Source organism: Dipodomys spectabilis, unplaced genomic scaffold (genome assembly GCF_019054845.1).
Source record: "Dipodomys spectabilis isolate Male_0828 unplaced genomic scaffold, ASM1905484v1 ptg000080l, whole genome shotgun sequence".
NCBI classification, from domain to species: Eukaryota; Metazoa; Chordata; class Mammalia; order Rodentia; family Heteromyidae; genus Dipodomys; species Dipodomys spectabilis.
In genome coordinates, this window is record NW_024870757.1 from 3,494,647 (window position 1) to 3,512,795 (window position 18,149).

Consider the following 18,149-nt stretch of genomic DNA (forward strand, 5'->3'; position numbering starts at 1 on the left):
TTCACGGATATTTCAGCCAAGATTACAGCAGGTGATGTCAGCTGTCAGTGTCTAGGTGTCCAGGCTGCAGCAACTGTACAATCCAGGCTTCAATGGCCAAATCTCTATCCTGAAGGACTTTGTGTGGGTCTGCCCCCCAGACAAGACAAAAGATGCTCTGCAGACTTTTTTATATTCCACACACACACCAAGTCCTGGGGCTTGAACTCAGGGCCTGGGCACTGTCCCTGAGCTTCTTTTTGCTCAAAGCTAATGCTCTGCCACTTGAGCCACAGTGCCACTTCCAGCTTGTGTGTGTGAGTAGTTTATTGGAGATAGAGTCTCACATGCTTTCCTGCCAGTCTTTGAACCACAGTCTGCAGATCTTAGACTTCTGAGTAGGTAGAATTATAGGCATGAGCCATTGGCGCCCAGCTCAGCAAACAACCAACCTGAATGTTCACCAACAAAGAAATGGAGACATAAGCTGGTGGCTCACACCTGTCATCCTAGAAGATGTGAGATCCTCACCTAAGCAAAAGATTCACATGGTAAATTCTGAATCTATTTCATAAGGCATAACTGAAACACCAAGGCATAGTGGCACAGGCCTATGATCTCAGTGCTCAGGAACTGGATGCAGCCGGAGGCAGGAGACTGGGCCGGTAGAGTGGCATCTGCCTTTGATCTCAGCACTGAGGTGATAGATGGAGGCATGGGAGGCAAGAGGATGACAGTTGGAAGTCAGCCTGTGCTGTGCAGCAAGACCGTTTCAAATATACAACAGCAAACAAGCAATGATGGAAGACACCTGAATGAACGGCACACAACTGAACACAAGGGAAACACGGGGAGAAAACCAAGATAAACCATTACTTTACTGCAGCAAAACGTGAAAATAAACTGCAGACGGACCTCCTGGAGCGAGGAAGGAGCAACTTCCTATCCAGGGCACCTGAGGGTAGACACAGGTTTGTTGTTTCCAAATAAGCAGGCTCAGCAGCAACTGCTCTGCAGGGGAAGGAGGTAGTCACAACACAGAGAGGAGCACAACGAGGCTCTAATGGGACTTCCTCTGTGCAGTGGGCAGCAGGCCCCGTGGGCAGGCAAACCCGGTAGCAGGTAACAGCAGAAGTAGCTGACTTCTTAAAGGAGGGCTGGTGAGGTCCTTTTAGGCTGGTACAATATAAATCAAAAGGTGAAACTCTCAAGCCAGGGGCGGTAACTCATGCCTCTAATCCTTGTTACCCAGGAGGATGAGATCTGAGGATCACGGTTCAAAGCCAACCCTGACAGGAAAGTCTGTGAGACTCTTAAACTCTCATTAACCACCAAGCAGACAGAAGTGGAGCTGTGGCTCACATGGTAGAGCCACCAGCCTTGAATGTAAAAAGCCAAGTGCGCATGCAAGGCCGAGTTCAAGTCCTAGGACTGGCACCATATACTCCTGTACTGAGCCTAATGTCAAATTCAAAATGTGTTTTTTAGGCTGCGCTGACTGATCATCATAAAATACAACTTGAAGTTCTACTTTAGATTTCATACACAGGAGGCATCAGAGGCAGTTCTGGAGTCAGCCGACTGCTGGACATGCTGAGAGCTTACAGCCAGCTTCTCCTGGAGCTCCAAGCCAGCCACAGGAACTCTGCTCTCACCAAGCACTTCCAGGAGGAAGTGGGGAGGGAGAGAGGAACTGTCACCATCTTCCCCAATCTCCACCGGGGTCAAGTGGCCAATCCTGAGACTCCCTGAGCAGGAGGCCGGTGGAAGAGGAGACTGACCAGCTCTAATGCTAAAGCTAGATGCGATGCTGTCAGGAAGGAAAGCAGGCAACCAAAGTAGGGACCGCGCCAACTTAGGTTGCCTCTGCAAAGGGAAGAAATAAGGACTGCGGTTAAAACGGGGCTGAGGCTAGGAAGACCTTTACACCTTCAGGTTATGGTCGTGAGTATGTATGGACTGTTCGTTCCAGGTGCTGAAGTTACAAAATAGAAATTCAGCTGCTAACTAGAAAACATGTATAAATGCTCACCTGCAGTCCCCCTGGTGTGTTGTTTTGATTCATGCTTCTATTGCCCAGACCTGGGAGCCCTGAGCACCTGGTATAGCTAAGGGTTCCATTTATAAAGAGACCGTTGAGTGCCCAGGGTGAATCCTGCCCTGCATCTTCCCTCCCCTGGCACCGGAAACTCAGTGCATCCCTTCATTCCCACTCAGGGAATCTGTAGGATTTCCTTCCTTGTGAACCCAAGAGTAACTGGGCTTTTTATTTATTTTACTTTTTCAAGAAAACACAAAGTAACTCTTGTAAGAATTAGTAAATGGTGACTAGAAAACATGGTTCTGCAATGTGTTAGGCAATGTCTTCCCATAGTCTCCCTGTCTAGCGTCTCCACACCAGGTTCACATGGCTTTGCCAGTGGGGGTGAAGGAGCCCTGCCGGGAGACATCCAACCTCAGCATTTCCCCAAACGCACTGGGGGCCACACACTGGCCTAAGCCACGTGGCTCTTCCCAGTGACTCCATTCCTATGGTTGCCTGTCAATGTGAATTCTCTGAGGATCAGTAGAGGGTGAACGCTGAAGGGCCGGTTTCTCTATGCCCACTACGTTTACACGTGCCTCTCTAGTGCGCAGTCTCTGATGCTGAGCGGTGGCGGAATCCTGACTTGAGGGCCTTCCGCACTCCTCATATTTGTAGCATGCCTCCTCGTCAGGAGTTGGCTAAGGCTGAAGTAGCGTAATGACCAGATGCCTTCCCCCCACTCCTGGAATGCGTGCCGCTTCTCGCCTGTGTGGAGTCTGGAATGTACTGTAAGGTGAGAGACATGTGAGAAGGTCCGGCTGCACAGCTGGCACTGGTAGGGGCTCTCTCCCATGTGGATTCCCTAGTGTTGGATGAACGTGGAGCCCTGGCTGAAAGCCTTCCTGCACTCCCTGCCCTCGTGAGGTTTCTTGCCTATGGGTACAGTCTGGTGCTGCATCAGCTGGGGAAGGTCTTCCCGCACTCCTGGCACTTGTAGGGCTTCTCTTCGGTGTGAACCCACCGGTGCACCTGCAGGTGTGAGATGTGGTTGAAGGCCTACATGCCATGCACACATAGGGCTTCTCCCCCGTGTGAATCCACCGGTGCTTCAGCAACTGTGAGCTGCAGCTGAAGGCCTTGGCACACGATGTGCACATGTAGAGCTTCTCCCCGGTGTCAACTTGCGGGTGATGTACAAAGTCCAAGCCAGAATTGAATGCTTTGTCACACTCCTTACATTCACAGGGCTTCTTGACAGAGTGGATGTTCTCATGCTGAATTAATCATGAGCTGTGCTTAAAGGCTTTCCCACATTCCTTGCACTTATAGGGTTTTCTACCACAATGAATTTCTTGAGGATCCAGGAGGAACTCTTCTCCCCAGAAATCTTTCCTGAATTCGCTATATCTAGAGGGTTTTCCTCCGATGTGAGTTTTCAGATAAAAAGCAAGGGTTGCTGGTGGTGTAAAAGCAGGCATATCTTCATGTCTGGGTGCTATCTGGCTGAAAGGTCTGTCTGGATTTCCTGGCTGGCTTTCACATGGGCTCCAACATTCCCAGTCATCCTGGAAATGTGGGAACTCCACGCTGAAACTCGTAAAGCTTTCCATTATGTCCCACTGGGGTGGAGCAACTGCACAAATAGGATGCTTTGGAAATGAGACTTTGATACCACAGCCCAACTCGAACACTGAAATGCAACGAAAAGGAGAGTATGGGGAGAGGGAGCAACTGCTTAGCAAGTAGTAGGCCCTAAGGTAAAACCTCATTATGAGAGGGGAGGGAAGAAGGGAGGGAGGAAAGGAGGATAGAAAGCAGAGAGGGAGGAGAGGCAGGCTGCTCTCTGCACAGATGCCTCACTCACCTGGGCCCAGGCCTCCTGTGGCTGCCCATTCCTCTGTCCAAGGCACCCTGCCTTGCTCCAGGAAGATCACATCAGGCTTGAAGATTGTAAGGCCTGGGGATGACAAGACACAGACCCCCAATCCAGAGCTTAGTCGTGGAGAAGGACAGAGGAAGACACAGTTAGGACCTGAGAGTCAGAAAAGACAAAGCTTTGGCCAGTGGCCGGCTCTTAATTCCTTCAAAAATGACCAGCTGGGGGCTGGGAAGGTAGCTCAATGGTAGAGCTCTTGCCTTGCATGCTTGAGGCCCTGGGTTCGGTTCCTCAGCACCACATAAGAAAAACGAAAAAAGCCAGAAGTGGGGCTGTGGCTCAAGTGGTAGAGCGCTAGCCTTGAGCTGAAGAGCTGAGGGACAGTGCCCAGGCCCAGAGCTCAGGCCCCATGACCAAACCAAAAAAAAAATAATGACCAGCTGGTTACAAACTGAAAAGCAGCCACTAACTGGCCAGAGGAAATGCCCAGCAATGTGAGCAGAACACTCCGTCCAGAGAAATCAGGTTCCTGTAGGTCTCCCTGTACAAACCCGCTGAGGCAGCTCTGGGCACTCCCATTCTTCCTGGGAGGAAATGATGACCATATCCCTGAACAGTTCAGCACCCTGAAACAGCAGCACAGAATACCACAAGTTCAGGACAAGGCTGGCAGAGGGAAGAGGGAAGAGGCTGGGGAGGGCCCTACAGGAAGGGGCATTGTGCCAAGGAGAACGAGCCATACATGAGCAAGCAGCAAAGGAGAGGGCCAGGTAAGTGGTCATCTTGCTTCTCTTTTACTCTTTCCTGAAGACCCAACTCATGCCCAGCTCTAGGATAAAAATTTTAAAGCTAAATGAACACCAGGTGCTAGTGGCTCATACACATCTGTAGTCCTAACAACTCAGAAGGCTGAGATCTGAGGTATGCAATTCAAGCCAGCTCAGGCAAGCAAAGTCAGAGAGGTTCTATCTCCAAAATAACCAGCAAAAGGCCAAGCCGGAGATGTGGCCTTGAACCTAAAGCACCACAGAGCAAGCTGAGCACTGAGTTCAAAGCTTGGTACTGGCAAATAAATTAACAAAATAAATGAAATTGTCCTGACTGTTAAGAATGGTATATAGTAAAACGTGCTGCCCATCCTGCTTGGCACACAGCACATTCCCAACTAAGGTAACACTTGTTGTTTCTAACTTTACGGACTAATAACAAAATATATTGGATGCACCTTACCCAAATTGTTTGAAAATTTATAATAAATGAAGCTGGCGTCGGTGGCTCACACCTGTAATCCTAGCTCAGTAGGCTGAGATCTCAGGAGGCTGAGGTCTGAGGATTGTGGTTCGAAGCTAGCCCTGGCAGGAAAGTCTGTGAGACTCTTTATCTCCAATTAACCCCCAGAAAAAGGCAGAAGTGTCACTGTGGCTCTAGTGGTAGAGCACTAGCCTTGAGCAAAAGCAGCTCAGGGGCAGCGTCAATGCCGAGTTCAAGCCCCATGACCAACCAGAAAAATAAAACCCAAAAAGCTCATGAGGGAAGTGACTTGCAGAATCTCAAGTATGGACGGGGCCTTCAGGGCTCCCCTCTTGGGGAAGAGCAGAGTCTCCAGAGGGCAGGGCAGCTGGGGGAGAGACGAGCACGGTGGGTGGTGCGGTCAGCACCAGGAGATGCCCCTTCCAGAGACACAGCGGGATCTGCTGAAGAAAGCAGAAGTCAGTGGAAGTAGGCAAGACCACAAGCAAGCAAGTCAGGTGAATCACTTTTGGCAAAGCCCTATAACGGAACGCCACTCAGCTGTCAAAAATGACACTGGGAGCTGGGCGCCAGCAGGGGGCGCCAGCCAGGGCGCTCGCGGGGGTCGACGGGAAGTGTAGTTCGCGCTCGGAAAAGCCACCGAGCGACGCCGAAGCCAACTGTCCTTTCAGATCCGAAATGCCCGACCGCGGACCTCTGTCGGAGCTCAGGCAAACCTCCGGAGCCCCTCACCTGCCGCCGCCTCGGTCCCGGTGCCTGCGTAGCCCCGACACCCAGCCCAGGCGGCGCCGCCACCTGAAGCAGCCGGAAGACGGCGTAGGGCTCATGTCGGCGGCACGCCGTGATTGGTCTGGAGCCGCGGTGGCTTCTGGGTAACGCAGTTTCTGGGCAAGCCTCCTCACTGGAAGCCTCATCGGTGGGTCTCGCGATGTTTTGGGGGGCGAGGCTCGGAGCAAGTGTTCTGGCTCCTGAGAGTTCTGTATCGCGTGGCGCTGTTTTCCAGAGGTGGAAAACCTTGTCAGATGTGCAGAGTCGCCGGCTCCAAAACATCTAGGACAGTCTTGACGGAAATCAGGGTACATAATCCTACCCCATACCGAGGCCTCCTTATAGCCGAGGTAATCAATGCGATATTGACAGAAGGAAAGCTACGTGAAAACGCCTTCATTGAGATATAGTTTCCTTAACATACAAGTGTGTTTTTACGGACTGCATAAGCGTCACCACACTCAAGTTACAGTATATTTTCTCGCAAAGAAACCCTGTAGCTTTATTAACGGCCACGAGCGAGGCGTTGCTACTCATCCTCTTGTACCGGCCCTAAAGGAATCACTCAGCTACCTTCTGCCCCGAAATCACCTCTTTGGGGTATTTCACATAGACTCTTTTTAAATATAAATTTTGGATTGTCTCCACGCTTTGGCTATTGTGGTTGGTGATTCAATAAAGAATTATGTACTAGTTTTTGCATTCCATCGTGTTTCTACTTTTCCTAGATGTACACTTACAGTGGAATTCCTGAGTCGCAGGGGTTACGGGTTGAATTGTGTGTCCACACACACACATACACACACACACACGCATACAAACATCCCAACCTCGTTCTTCAGAATGCTACCGTTCTTGTAAGTAAGGTCTTCCATGTAGAGCTGAGGCCGTCCCTGGGTGGTAGAGCACCTGCCTTGTGTGAATGAGGCCCTGGGTTCAAGCCCAGCGCTGCAGAAAGTCAGAGATGTGGTGAAGCTGCAAGGAGGCTGTTAGACTCGAGTTCTGCTCCTTCCAGCTCTCCACCCAGCGCCCCTCAGGAAACCAGCAGGCACTGCGCATGCGCGGCTCCTGGACCCCCCCCGGGGGGGGGGCGTGACAGTTCCCAGCAGTCTCTGCAGGGTGTTGGCCGCCGCTGGACTCCATTTCCCGGCAGTCCTTGCGCGGAGCCCGGCCGCCGGCGGGACCCCCGGGAGCGCCTTTGTGAGCCCGGCTGGCGGCGGGAGATCCAGCCCCGGGCCCGCAAGACCGCGCCCGAGGACCCGGCCCTACCTGACCGCGGGGCGGTGAGGAGTGCGGGAGCGGAGGGCATCCCGGGATGAGCGTCGGCGCCGGGCCGTGTGCGTGGCCATGGGAGACCCGTGTGACGGGGTGGGAATGTGTGCAACAGCGTGGGGGGGTAGTGTGACAGCGTGACAGCATGTGACAGTGTGTGACAGTGACAGCGTGACAGTGTGTGAAAATAACAGCGTGTGTGACAGTGACAGCGTGACAGTGTGTGACTGTCACAGCGTGGGAAGACTGTGTGACTGTCACAGCGTGAGGGGACAGTGACAGTGTCACAGCGTGGGGAGGACAGTGTGACAGTGACAGCATGGGAGGGACAGAGTAGTGACTGTGATTGTGGTAGTGTGTGACAGCATGACAGCGTGGGGGGACAGTGACAGCGTGACAGTGTGACAGCGTGACAGCGTGGGGGGACAGTGACAGCGTGACAGTGTGACAGCGTGACAGCGTGGGGGGACAGTGACAGCGTGACAGTGTGACAGCGTGACAGCGTGGGGGGACAGTGACAGCGTGACAGTGTGACAGCGTGGGGGGACAGTGACAGCGTGACAGTGTGACAGCGTGACAGCGTGGGGGGACAGTGACAGCGTGACAGTGTGACAGCGTGACAGCGTGGGGGGACAGTGACAGCGTGACAGTGTGACAGCGTGACAGCGTGGGGGGACAGTGACAGCGTGACAGTGGTGACTGTCACAGCAAGGGGAACAGTGACAGTGTCACAGCGTGGGGAGGACAGTGTGACAGCATGTGACAGCATGGGAGGGACAGAGTAGTGACTGTGTGTGGCTGTGGTAGTTGTGACAGTATGGGGGACAGTGTGTGTCAGCATGACAGTGACAACATGACTGCATGGGGGGACAGTGACAGCGTGACAGTGTGTGACAGCATGACAGTGGTGTGACAGTGTGACAGCATAGGGGAGAGATTGTTCAGCATGAGGGGTGGCTGAGGCTGACTGTGTGTGACATCATGGGGGAAGTGACTGTGTGACAGTGTGTGACAGCATGAGGATGGCTGTGTGAAAGTGTGTGTCACAGCATGTGTGACAGCATTGGGGAGTGGCTGTGGCTGACAGTGATAGGTGTGTGGCTGACAGTATGACAGTGACACTGTGTGACTGACAGTGTGACTGGCTGTGTGACTGTGATGGTGACAGTGACAGCATGACTGTGGCTGTGACAGTGACAGGTGTGTGACTGACAGCATGTGACTGTGACACTGTGTGATGGTGACAGTGACAGCATGTGATTGTGTGACAGTGTGTGTGGTGGACAATGGGGCAGTGTGGGGGCCGTGGCAGTGTGAGACCACACCTGTGTTGTCAGGCAGGCCTGTGACAGTGACACCGTGGGGAGGACCATGTGACACTAACAGTGAGTCCCTGCCATCATGTGATCATGCCAGTGTGAGGCTGTGTGGCCCTCTGAAGACTGTGACAGCATTTGAAGGTGTGACCATATGAGCCTGATGGCAGCTGTGTGAACAGTAAGTGGAGTGGATGGTGGACTGAAGGGTTGAACTTAGGCATTTAGGTTCTTAGATTCAGGGCTTTTTTTCCCTTCTGTTTCTGTCAGTAGTGGGGCTTCAACTCAGGGCATGGGTGGGGTCCCCGAGCTCTTTTGCTCAAAGCTAACGCTCTACTACTCTGTGCCACAACTCTACTTCCAGGTTTGAAGTCGTTTATTGGAGACCAATCTTATAGGGACCTTTCCTGCCAGGGGTAGCTTTGAACTGCAACCCTTAGATCTCAGCCTCCTGAGCAGCCAGGACTCAGAGCTTCTTGACACCAAGCTGCACCACTCACTGTGCGTGTGTGACAAAAGAGCTAGAGCCAGGGGCTGGGAAGGTGGCTCAGTGGTAGAGCACTTGCCTTGCATGCATGAGGTCCTGGGTTCGATTCCTCAGCACCACATAAGCAAAAAAAAAAAGCCAGAAGTGGCACTGTGGCTCAAGTGTTAGAACACTGGCCTTGTGCTCTATCCATTCAAGAACAGCTCCCAGGGGGCTGGGAAGGTGGCTCAGTGGTAGAGTGCGCTTGCCTTGCATGCCTGAGGCCCTGGGTTCGATTCCCAGCACCACATAAGCAAAAAGAAAAAACCCGGAAGTGGCGCTGTGGCTCAAGTGGTAGAGCGCTAGCCTTGAGCTGAAGAGCTGAGGGACAGCGCCCAGGCTCAGAGTTCAGGCCCCACGACCGGACCCAAAAAAAAAAAAGAACAGCTCCCAGGTCGAGTTCAGGCCCCACAATCGCAAAAAAAAAAAAAAAAAAAAAAAAAAAGAGCTGGAGCCTGAACTCTGGGCCTTTCACCTCTGAGCCACATCACCAGTCCTTTTTTGCTTTTCTTATTTTTCGGATACAGGCTCTTGAGTTTTGGCCTGTCCTGCCTGTAGCTGTGATCCCACTATCTATCCCTCCTTTATAGGTGGGGTCACTGCCATGTTCCACCATGCCCAGCTTGTTCACTGAAAGAGAATCTAGCTAACTTTTTTTTGTTTGCTTAGTCCTCAAACCGTCCAAGTCCCTGTGTCGACAGGTGTGAGCATGGTACTCTGCATATGGTGTGTAATTGCTTTTTTCTTCAAGATAGTGAAACCTAGTAGGGGAAAAATTCACGACTGAGCCATTTCAGTGACCATTCACACCCAGCCCGTGCTTCCTCACTGCTCCTCTCCCAAGGGAATTGCTTAGAAAAGTCCAGACATTTTCTTTTTCTTTTTTTTTTTTTTTTGGGGTCCAATTGTGGGGCCTGAACTCTAGGCCTGGGCACTGTCCCTCAGCTCTTCAGTTCAAGGCTAGCGCTCTACCACTTGAGCCACAGCGCCACTTCTGGCTTTTTTTTTCTTTTTGCTTATGTGGTGTTGAGGAATCGAACCCAGGGCCTCATGCATCAAGGCAAGAGCTCTACCACTGAGCCACCTTCCCAGCCCCAAGTCCAGACATTTTCAAGTGCAGTAGTTGGTCGTCTTGATCTGCCCTGTGCCCCCAGGCCTCCTGGCTACTCTGGTATCCACATTGGTGCCTCAGAGAAAGTGGCTGGGCAGCCCGAGCCCTCATCTGTTAGAGGAGCAGGGAACTGGCTTTCAAAAGCCATCAGGTAGAAAGACGAAAGATCCAGCCTTGGTTTCTAGTTGAGTTCAGTGATTTATTATCCTGATCTCATTCTTTTTTTTAGGGTCCAGTCGTGGGGCCTGAACTCTGGGCCTGGACGCTGTCCCTCAGCTTTTTAGCTCAAGGCTAGCGCTCTACCACTTGAGCCACAGCACCACTTCCAGCTTTTTTCTTTTTGCTTATGTGGTTCTGAGGAATCAAACCCAGGGCCTCAGGCATGCAAGGCAATCGCTCTACCACAGAGCCACCTTCCCAGCCCCGCATATTGTATTCTTGAGATATAAAGCACATGGGAAATGCGCTGTAAAATCCCTCAGTGACTTCGTTCAGTGCTACCTCTGGTCTACCTGGCTGGCGCAGGGAAGGCAGGTTCCTGGGCTGGTGGTGAACATGCTGTGCTGTGTGGCGGGCGGCATGGTTGGTTTCTCTCTCCTTACTTGGCTGTTTCCTCAGGACACGGCCCTTCTCCTGGAGAGGAGCTTAAAGGGGCGCAGGAGAGCTGCCACACATAGTCAGTCTTCAAGCCATGTCCAAGGTAATGAAGTACTGTCGCCTTGTTCACATTTAAACAAACAGTTTTGGGGTTTTTCCCACAATTCCCCAGCCTAACAAAATCTATGTCTGTATTGACTTGCTCCTCGTGTTCTCCATGCCAGGGGGATAAAAAAAAAACCTCCCCAAAGCCTCCCTTTCCCTAGACAGTAGTTTTCATCTTTTCCCCTCCTGTGGGCTGGGCATTCTATTAGTTCTTAAGAATGGCTCCCATGGTAGGATAGATGATAGGAGTTGCCTTCGTCGAACTGAGCCAGATTGGTGTGGGCAGTGTTAGTCACTGAATGCCTGTGGCCATCACTCCTGGACAGGGGTTCTTGAGCCATTTCCAGTCAGCTAAGGGGGAGAGAGGGGTGTTCCTAAACATGCTGTGTGCTAGGAGACCTGGCAGGGACCATGAGGTCTCACTATGTCTGTCCTGAGTGGATAGCAGGCCCCAGCTATACTATTCTGATTAATCAAGGTGAGATTAGTAGAAATAATGTGGAAAAGTAGGAGGCTTTTTGAAAAGGAAAGTAATGAAGCATTTGAATCTATACTTAAAAGAAACTACAAAGATCTTGCCAGGTGCTGGTGTCTCATGCCTGTCACCCCAGCTACTCAGGAGGCTGAGATCTGAGGATCATGGTTCAAAGCCAGCCCGGGCAGGAAAGTCCCTGAGACTCTTATCTCCAATGAACCACCAGAAAAACAGAAGTGGTGCTGTGGCTCAAGTGGTAGAGCACTAGCCTTGAGCTGAAGAACTGAGGGACAGCACCCAGGCCCAGAGTTCAAGAACCATGACCAACCAAAACAACAACTACTACAAAGGTCTCTAATAACTGAAATGGTAAACAGTGTGAAATGGGAGCCAGAGGGAACAAATGAAAAGCTTAAGAATTCCCTAAGACTGGAACACATTGAAGTCTTTGCTAAGCACTGCAGTATATAAACATGGAGTCTCTTTCCTCTTCAAAGGCTTGCTTCCTTTATGATTGTGTATTGGTACAGCTTAAAATCAGTCAGGAAAAGATGGACTAGTTACTCAGAAAAACATTTTCCTCGCACTTAAGAGATTTTCTGTGGGTTAAATGTACAGACCATAAAGTGCTAGATTAAGTGCAAAGAGGGAGGGAGCCAGATTCAGGAACCTGACACTGGCTCCTGTCTCTGCCAGTGTGCATTGTGCATTGTGCAATGGTGGCTGACAGAGAAGCTGGATTTGAATGCTGACCGGTCCATGTTTGCACGGCCACATGTGTACCTAATCTCACACTGGAGAGAGCAGGTCTAGGCTCATACAGTGCTAATGGCACGAAGATGATGGTATCTTGCCCTAGCTGCTCACCCTCCACCTCACACAGGACAGGTGACATCGGTGCTGTAGGTGCTGGTGGTGGGGAGGTGGGAGTGTCTCCCCTTTGGTCTGAGTAGCTGTTATTTCTATTTGCTGGGTTGTGAGTTAGGGCGTGACATGGTTTGCTGTGTGTAGATGTGTTGTTCATCTTTTCTCCACTGGTGGAGGTTGTCTCCGCCACCCCACACTTCCCATGCTGGGATGTCAGAGCTGTTGCTGCACAGGCAGCTCTCAGTCTGTCATGCATGCAGGGCCTGGTAAGGTGGTCCCCATCTGTAATTCCAGCCCTCGGGAGGATGCAGCACGCAGCAGGAGGACTGTAAGCTCAAGGCACGTTTGGGATAGATAGAAGGGCCCGTCTCAAAACCAAACAAAAAAAACGTTGCTGGAAACGTGTGCTGTGCACAGCCTTTTTCTGGTGAAGGGTAGACAAGCTGACCCTAACTTGTACCGAAGTCCCCGTGAGGGTGGGACCACCAGCTGAGCAAGAATGGGCTGTCATTTCAGGACTTGGTGACATTTGGGGATGTGTCTGTGAGCTTCAACCAAGCGGAGTGGGAATGTCTGAACCCCGGGCAGAGGAGCCTGTACCGGAGGGTGATGCTGGACAACTACAGGAGCCTGGTGTCCCTGGGTAAGGAAGGCCCTGCCCTGCTCTCCCCCACCTCTGCCAGACTGAGGAGCTCCCCCCCCCACACACACACACTTTGTCCAGGCATCCCTGGATGAAGGAGGCCCCATGACCTAGCACCTGTGTTCCAATGAAATGTTGGTGATTTCTAATGGGCATCACTAAATTTCTCTTACTTAAGCCTGGTGTAGTGGCACATGCCTGTAATCCCATCTACTCAGAAGGTTTTGGCAGGATTGCTTGAATCCAGGAGTTCAGGGTCAGCCTGGGCAATAAAACAATATCCCGTCTCAAACACATTTAAAAACATCTTTCTGTGTTCTCCCAAATTGATGGAGCTTTGCCGAATCTGTCTTCCTTGGGTGAGTCCCGCTCCTTTGTCCTCCATTCGTCCCTCGTTCTCCCAGCACCCTTCCCTGTCTCCAGGGCTCCAACCTCTGGGGGCCCAGGCACTTGACACCCTTGCAAGCTGTGCCAGGCTGAGTTCTCTTTTATTTCTTGCCAGCAGGAATTTCTGTTCATAAGCCTGATGTGATCACACTATTGGAACAAGGAAAAGAGCCCTGGAAGTCAAGGAAGGAGGTGCCCAGGGGCGCAAGCCAAGGTGAGTGACAGGGCGGAGAGGGCTGTGACGGATGGGCTGAGCCACACTATGCTCACACCCAGTGCTTTTTCCTGGGGGAGGAGGAAGGAGCCAGAACAGAGGAAGGAAAGCACTTCCTGTTTATTTTTCCTATCTGGGCAACTGGAAAGGGACAAGATTCAATAGAAATAAAAGAAAATAATTTGGCAGGAGGAAAGATCAACTTTACTGTGGATTGGAGAGACCTGTTTTTATGAGCTGTGAAGAACACCAGGAGTAGCAATGCATCCTGCAATTGGATTGGCAGACAGATGCTCTGGAGAAAGTCTGACCCCAAGGGGTAGCTGTGGTTGGGTGAAGTGCCTATCTTAAGCCATTGAGCAGTAAAAACCAGTGCTGAGGCATTTGTGCAGAAATAGACAACGTTGTTGGGCACTGGTGGCTCATGCCTGTAATCCTAGCTACTCAGGAGGCTGAGATCTGAGGATCATGGTTCAAAGCCAGCCCAAGTAGGAAAGTCCATGAGATGCTAATTAACCTCCAGAAAATTAGAAGTGGCACTGTGTTCAAGTGGTAACATGCTAGCCTTGAGCCATAAAGCTGGGGGGACAGCGGCCAGGCCCTGAATTCAAGCTCCACAACCCAAAAAAAGCAAAGAAGCCAAAAGAAGATAAAAGGGAAAAGAGGAGAGAACAAATCATGATTATACCAGTCTGAGCGACAAAGTGAGAAAAAACTAAGAACCAGGTAATGTGATTTAGATGGGAAAGAGGTACATAGACCACATGTAGACTACATTAGTGAGTACAAGCAGTTTGGTTCAGTCTTGTTTCACAGCTGGAGATGTGATTCAAGTGGTAAAGCCCCCATCTAGTGAGCATAGGACTCTGAGTTCAAATGCCAGCACCTTCAAAAAACTATTTTTGTTGTTGTTCATGATGCCATTGTAGTTTCTGAGATCAACTAAGAAGTGAAATTTACCTATTTTCTTATTTTTGTTTTGGAAGTTTTGGGGTTTTTTTTTGCCAGTTCTGGATTTGAACTCAGGGCCTGGCCACTGTCCCTGAGCCTCTTTTGCTCAAGGCTAGCACTCTACCACTTAAGCCACAGCACCACTTTTAACTTTTTCTGTTAATGTGGTAATAAGGAATCAAACCCAGGGCTTCATGGGTGCTAGGCAAGGACTCTACCACTAAGCCACATTCCTAGTCCCTGGAAGTTACTTATGACAAATAAATACAAGTGGCATTGTTTCCTTGGTATCTTTTAGATTGGGAGTACGTACTTAAAAACAGCGAATTCTCATCAAAGCAAGACATCTATGAAGAATCCGCTAAGGTAGTTGTCCCAATGGGAAGGAGCCAGCTTCATCACAGCCTGCATTGTCCCAACTTGAAAGATGGCTGTGACAGGCAGGACTTGTTCCAGCACAAGCTGAGGACCCGGGAGGTACATTTTAGCCCGTTGATGGTCACTCATAAAGAGATTCTCTGGGAAGATGGAAGTACAGGGCGTAATCCAGCTTGGCAAGCATTCTGTCAGGGTGCAGTTCTAGACCTACGACAGCACTTCCCCAGGAAACAAAGAGCACACAAGCACCAGCCACAAAAGAGAAGTTCTCGAAAAAGGTCCAGTGACAGGAAACTAAAGAACATCTGTATGGAAAGGAGACTTCTGAAGTGCACCGAATGTGACAAAGTCTTCAACCAGAGCTCCTCGCTCACTCTACACCAGAGAATCCACACTGGAGAGAAGCCCTATGCGTGTGTCGAATGTGGGAAATCCTTCAGCCAGAGTGCAAACCTGGCACAGCACAAGAGAACACACACGGGGGAGAAGCCCTACGAGTGTAAGGAATGTAGGAAGGCCTTCAGCCAGAATGCACACCTCGCTCAGCATCAGAGAGTTCACACTGGAGAGAAACCTTACCAGTGCACTGAGTGTAAAAAGGCCTTCAGCCAGGTTGCACACCTGACTCAGCACCAGCGGGTCCACACCGGAGAGAGGCCATTCGAATGCATCCAATGCGGAAAGGCCTTTAGTAACGGCTCATTTCTCGCTCAGCATCAGCGAATTCACACGGGAGAGAAACCGTATGTGTGCAATGTGTGTGCAAAAGCCTTTAGCCATCGTGGATATCTAATTGTGCATCAAAGAATTCATACTGGGGAGAGGCCCTATGAGTGTAAGGAATGTCAGAAATCCTTCAGCCAGTACGCGCACCTTGCCCAGCATCACCGAGTTCACACAGGAGAGAAACCATATGAGTGCAACGTGTGCAGGAAGGCCTTCAGCCAGGTCGCATACCTTGATCAACACCAGAGGGTCCACACCGGGGAGAAGCCCTATGAATGCACCCAGTGTGGGAAAGCCTTCAGCAACAGCTCATCACTCACACAACATCAGAGAAGTCACACTGGAGAAAAACCTTTTATGTGCAAAGAATGTAGGAAAACATTTAGCCAGAATGCAGGTCTAGCCCAACACCAGAGAATCCATACTGGAGAGAAGCCATATGAATGCAACGTGTGTGGGAAAGCCTTCAGCTACAGTGGCTCCCTGACCCTGCACCAGAGAATCCACACTGGAGAAAAACCTTACGAATGTAAGGACTGCAGGAAATCTTTCCGGCAGCGTGCACACCTTGCTCATCATGAGAAAATTCATTCGATGGAGTCATTCTTGGTCCTCTCCTCTCCCTTGCCCTCTACATCCAACCAGTTGCCAAGGACTGTGAGCTTTATCTCTTAACTGGAATCCCACCCATCAATCCATTTAATCATCTTTGTGCAACACACATTCACCTGTTCAACAGGAAGTATGGAACAGCTTCAGAACAGGTGTCCCTGGCCGGGCACTAGTGGCTCACACCTGTAATCCTAGCTACTCAGGAGGATGAGATCTGAGGATCACGGTTCAAAGCCAGCCCGGGCAGAAAAGTCAGTGAGACTCTCATCTCCAATAAACCACTAGAAAACAGGAAATGGTGCTGAGGCTTAAGCAGTAGAATGCTCGCCTTGAGCTGAAGAGCGCAGGAAAAGCGCCCAAGCCCAGAGTTCAAGCCCCATGACCACCAAAAAAACAAACAAGCAAACAGAACGGGTGTCCCTGCATTCACCATTGCCTCTGTCAGCTGCCCACACTTAAGCCAAACTCACATTTTGGTACTATCATTTTCCCCTCATTAAAACTCCTTAGCTTGGGCTGGGAAGGTGGCTCAGTGGTAGAGCGCTTGCCTTGCATGCTCAAGGCCCTGGGTTCGATTCCTCAGCACCACATAAGCAAAAAGAAAAAAGCCGGAAGTGGCGCTGTGGCTCAAGTGGTAGAGCACTAGCCTTGAGCTGAAGAGCTGAGGGACAGCGCCCAGGCCCAGAGTTCAGGCCCCACGACCGGACCAAAAAAAAAAAAAAGAAAACTCCTCAGCTGACAACAAGAGTTCTTAGGCTGAAGCACGTATCCTCAAAAGCCCTGGAAGGTTCCATACCCAGGAAAGGCCTGGCTCCGGCCGCTTCCCAAGGCCTTCCTGTCATTTCCCATCTCACTGTCTGCATGATTACCCAGAACCAACAGCTTATTCCAGCATCAAATAGACGTGGGTGCCAGTCCTCACTCTACCATTTTATAAAAATGAGACTTATTTATATTATGGGAACAGTAATGGTACTACCTCAAAAGTTAATGGGAAAAAAATAAAAACAGTGCATGTAAATTACTCAGCAGAGTGCCTAGCATACAGTAATAACTCAGATATTAATGTAAAATAAGATCACACCACATTCAGAGGACCACAAAGAAGCAGGCACACAGAAACTCGCCCATCTGAAAGCACAAAGGGGCACCTTGACTGGTGAGTACGCCAGGGCTGGAGCTACAATTCTGGGCCTCACCCTCTGGCTTAGCTTTATTGCTTAAGGCCAGCGCTAGATCGCTTCTGGCTTTTTGCTGGTTACTTGGAGACAGGAGTTTTTGGGATTTGTCTTCCCAGGTTTTTTGGTTTGTTTGTTTTTTTTCCTATAGTGCTGTGAATAACAGGACTAAGAATTAAGACGTGAGTTAGGAAGGCCCCAGGACGTTCTGAGCTCTTTGAATCTAAAGAAAGATTTATCATTCAAGCTTAAGCACTTAGGTGGGTCTTTAGATAAGAATGCTGGCCCAAAGCAAGGGGGAGGGGCATAACCAGATTAGGAAAGGGCTTGACCTTCCCAGATTAAGGTAACTGCCAAGGACAACGCCAAAGGAGGGACTTGTTGGGAGACGCCTGCCCTGACATACAGAAATCCTCTTTACCAAAACTGAACTATGGGAAGAACCGGTGCAGCATCTTGGAGGGTGACATGGTGTCACCTCATATCGATCACAGGGCTGGAGCGGGAGCTCCGAGATGGAGTACTCTGCCCAAGTACTCTCAAGCTCTAGCCCTTAGAGGCATGCAGAAAACAAATAAAGCCAAGTGCTGGTGGTTTACACCTATAATCCTCACTATTCCCGAGGCTGAGGTCTGAGGATGGACTTCTGAAACCAGCAGGGGCAGGGAAGTCTGTGAGCGCTTGTCTCCAAGTAATTGGCAAAAAGCCAGAAGTGGATCTAGTGGCTGAGAGCTAGCCTTGAACAAGAAAACTAAGGGAGGGTACCAAGGTCCTGAGTTCAAGACCTAGTACTGGCACGCACATGTGTGCACAATCAATCCTAGATCCACAGTTACTCTTTTTTCTTGTGGGTCGTGGGGCCTGGGCACTGTCCCTCAGCTCTTCAGTTCA

The 18,149-nt window shown here is 50.6% G+C and overlaps 1 protein-coding gene across 1 annotated transcript; it reads left to right on the forward strand.

Moving 5' to 3' along the window:
• Positions 1 to 8,611: 8,611 nt before the first annotated feature.
• On the forward strand, positions 8,612 to 16,265 carry Znf583 (zinc finger protein 583). The gene is made up of 5 exons (XM_042683131.1): positions 8,612 to 8,669; positions 10,744 to 10,825; positions 12,686 to 12,812; positions 13,318 to 13,413; positions 14,663 to 16,265. The coding sequence occupies exons 2-5, from the start codon at positions 10,817 to 10,819 to the stop codon at positions 16,141 to 16,143; spliced, it is 1,713 nt and encodes a 570-aa protein (XP_042539065.1). The 5' UTR covers positions 8,612 to 8,669; positions 10,744 to 10,816; the 3' UTR covers positions 16,144 to 16,265.
• Positions 16,266 to 18,149: the final 1,884 nt, after the last annotated feature.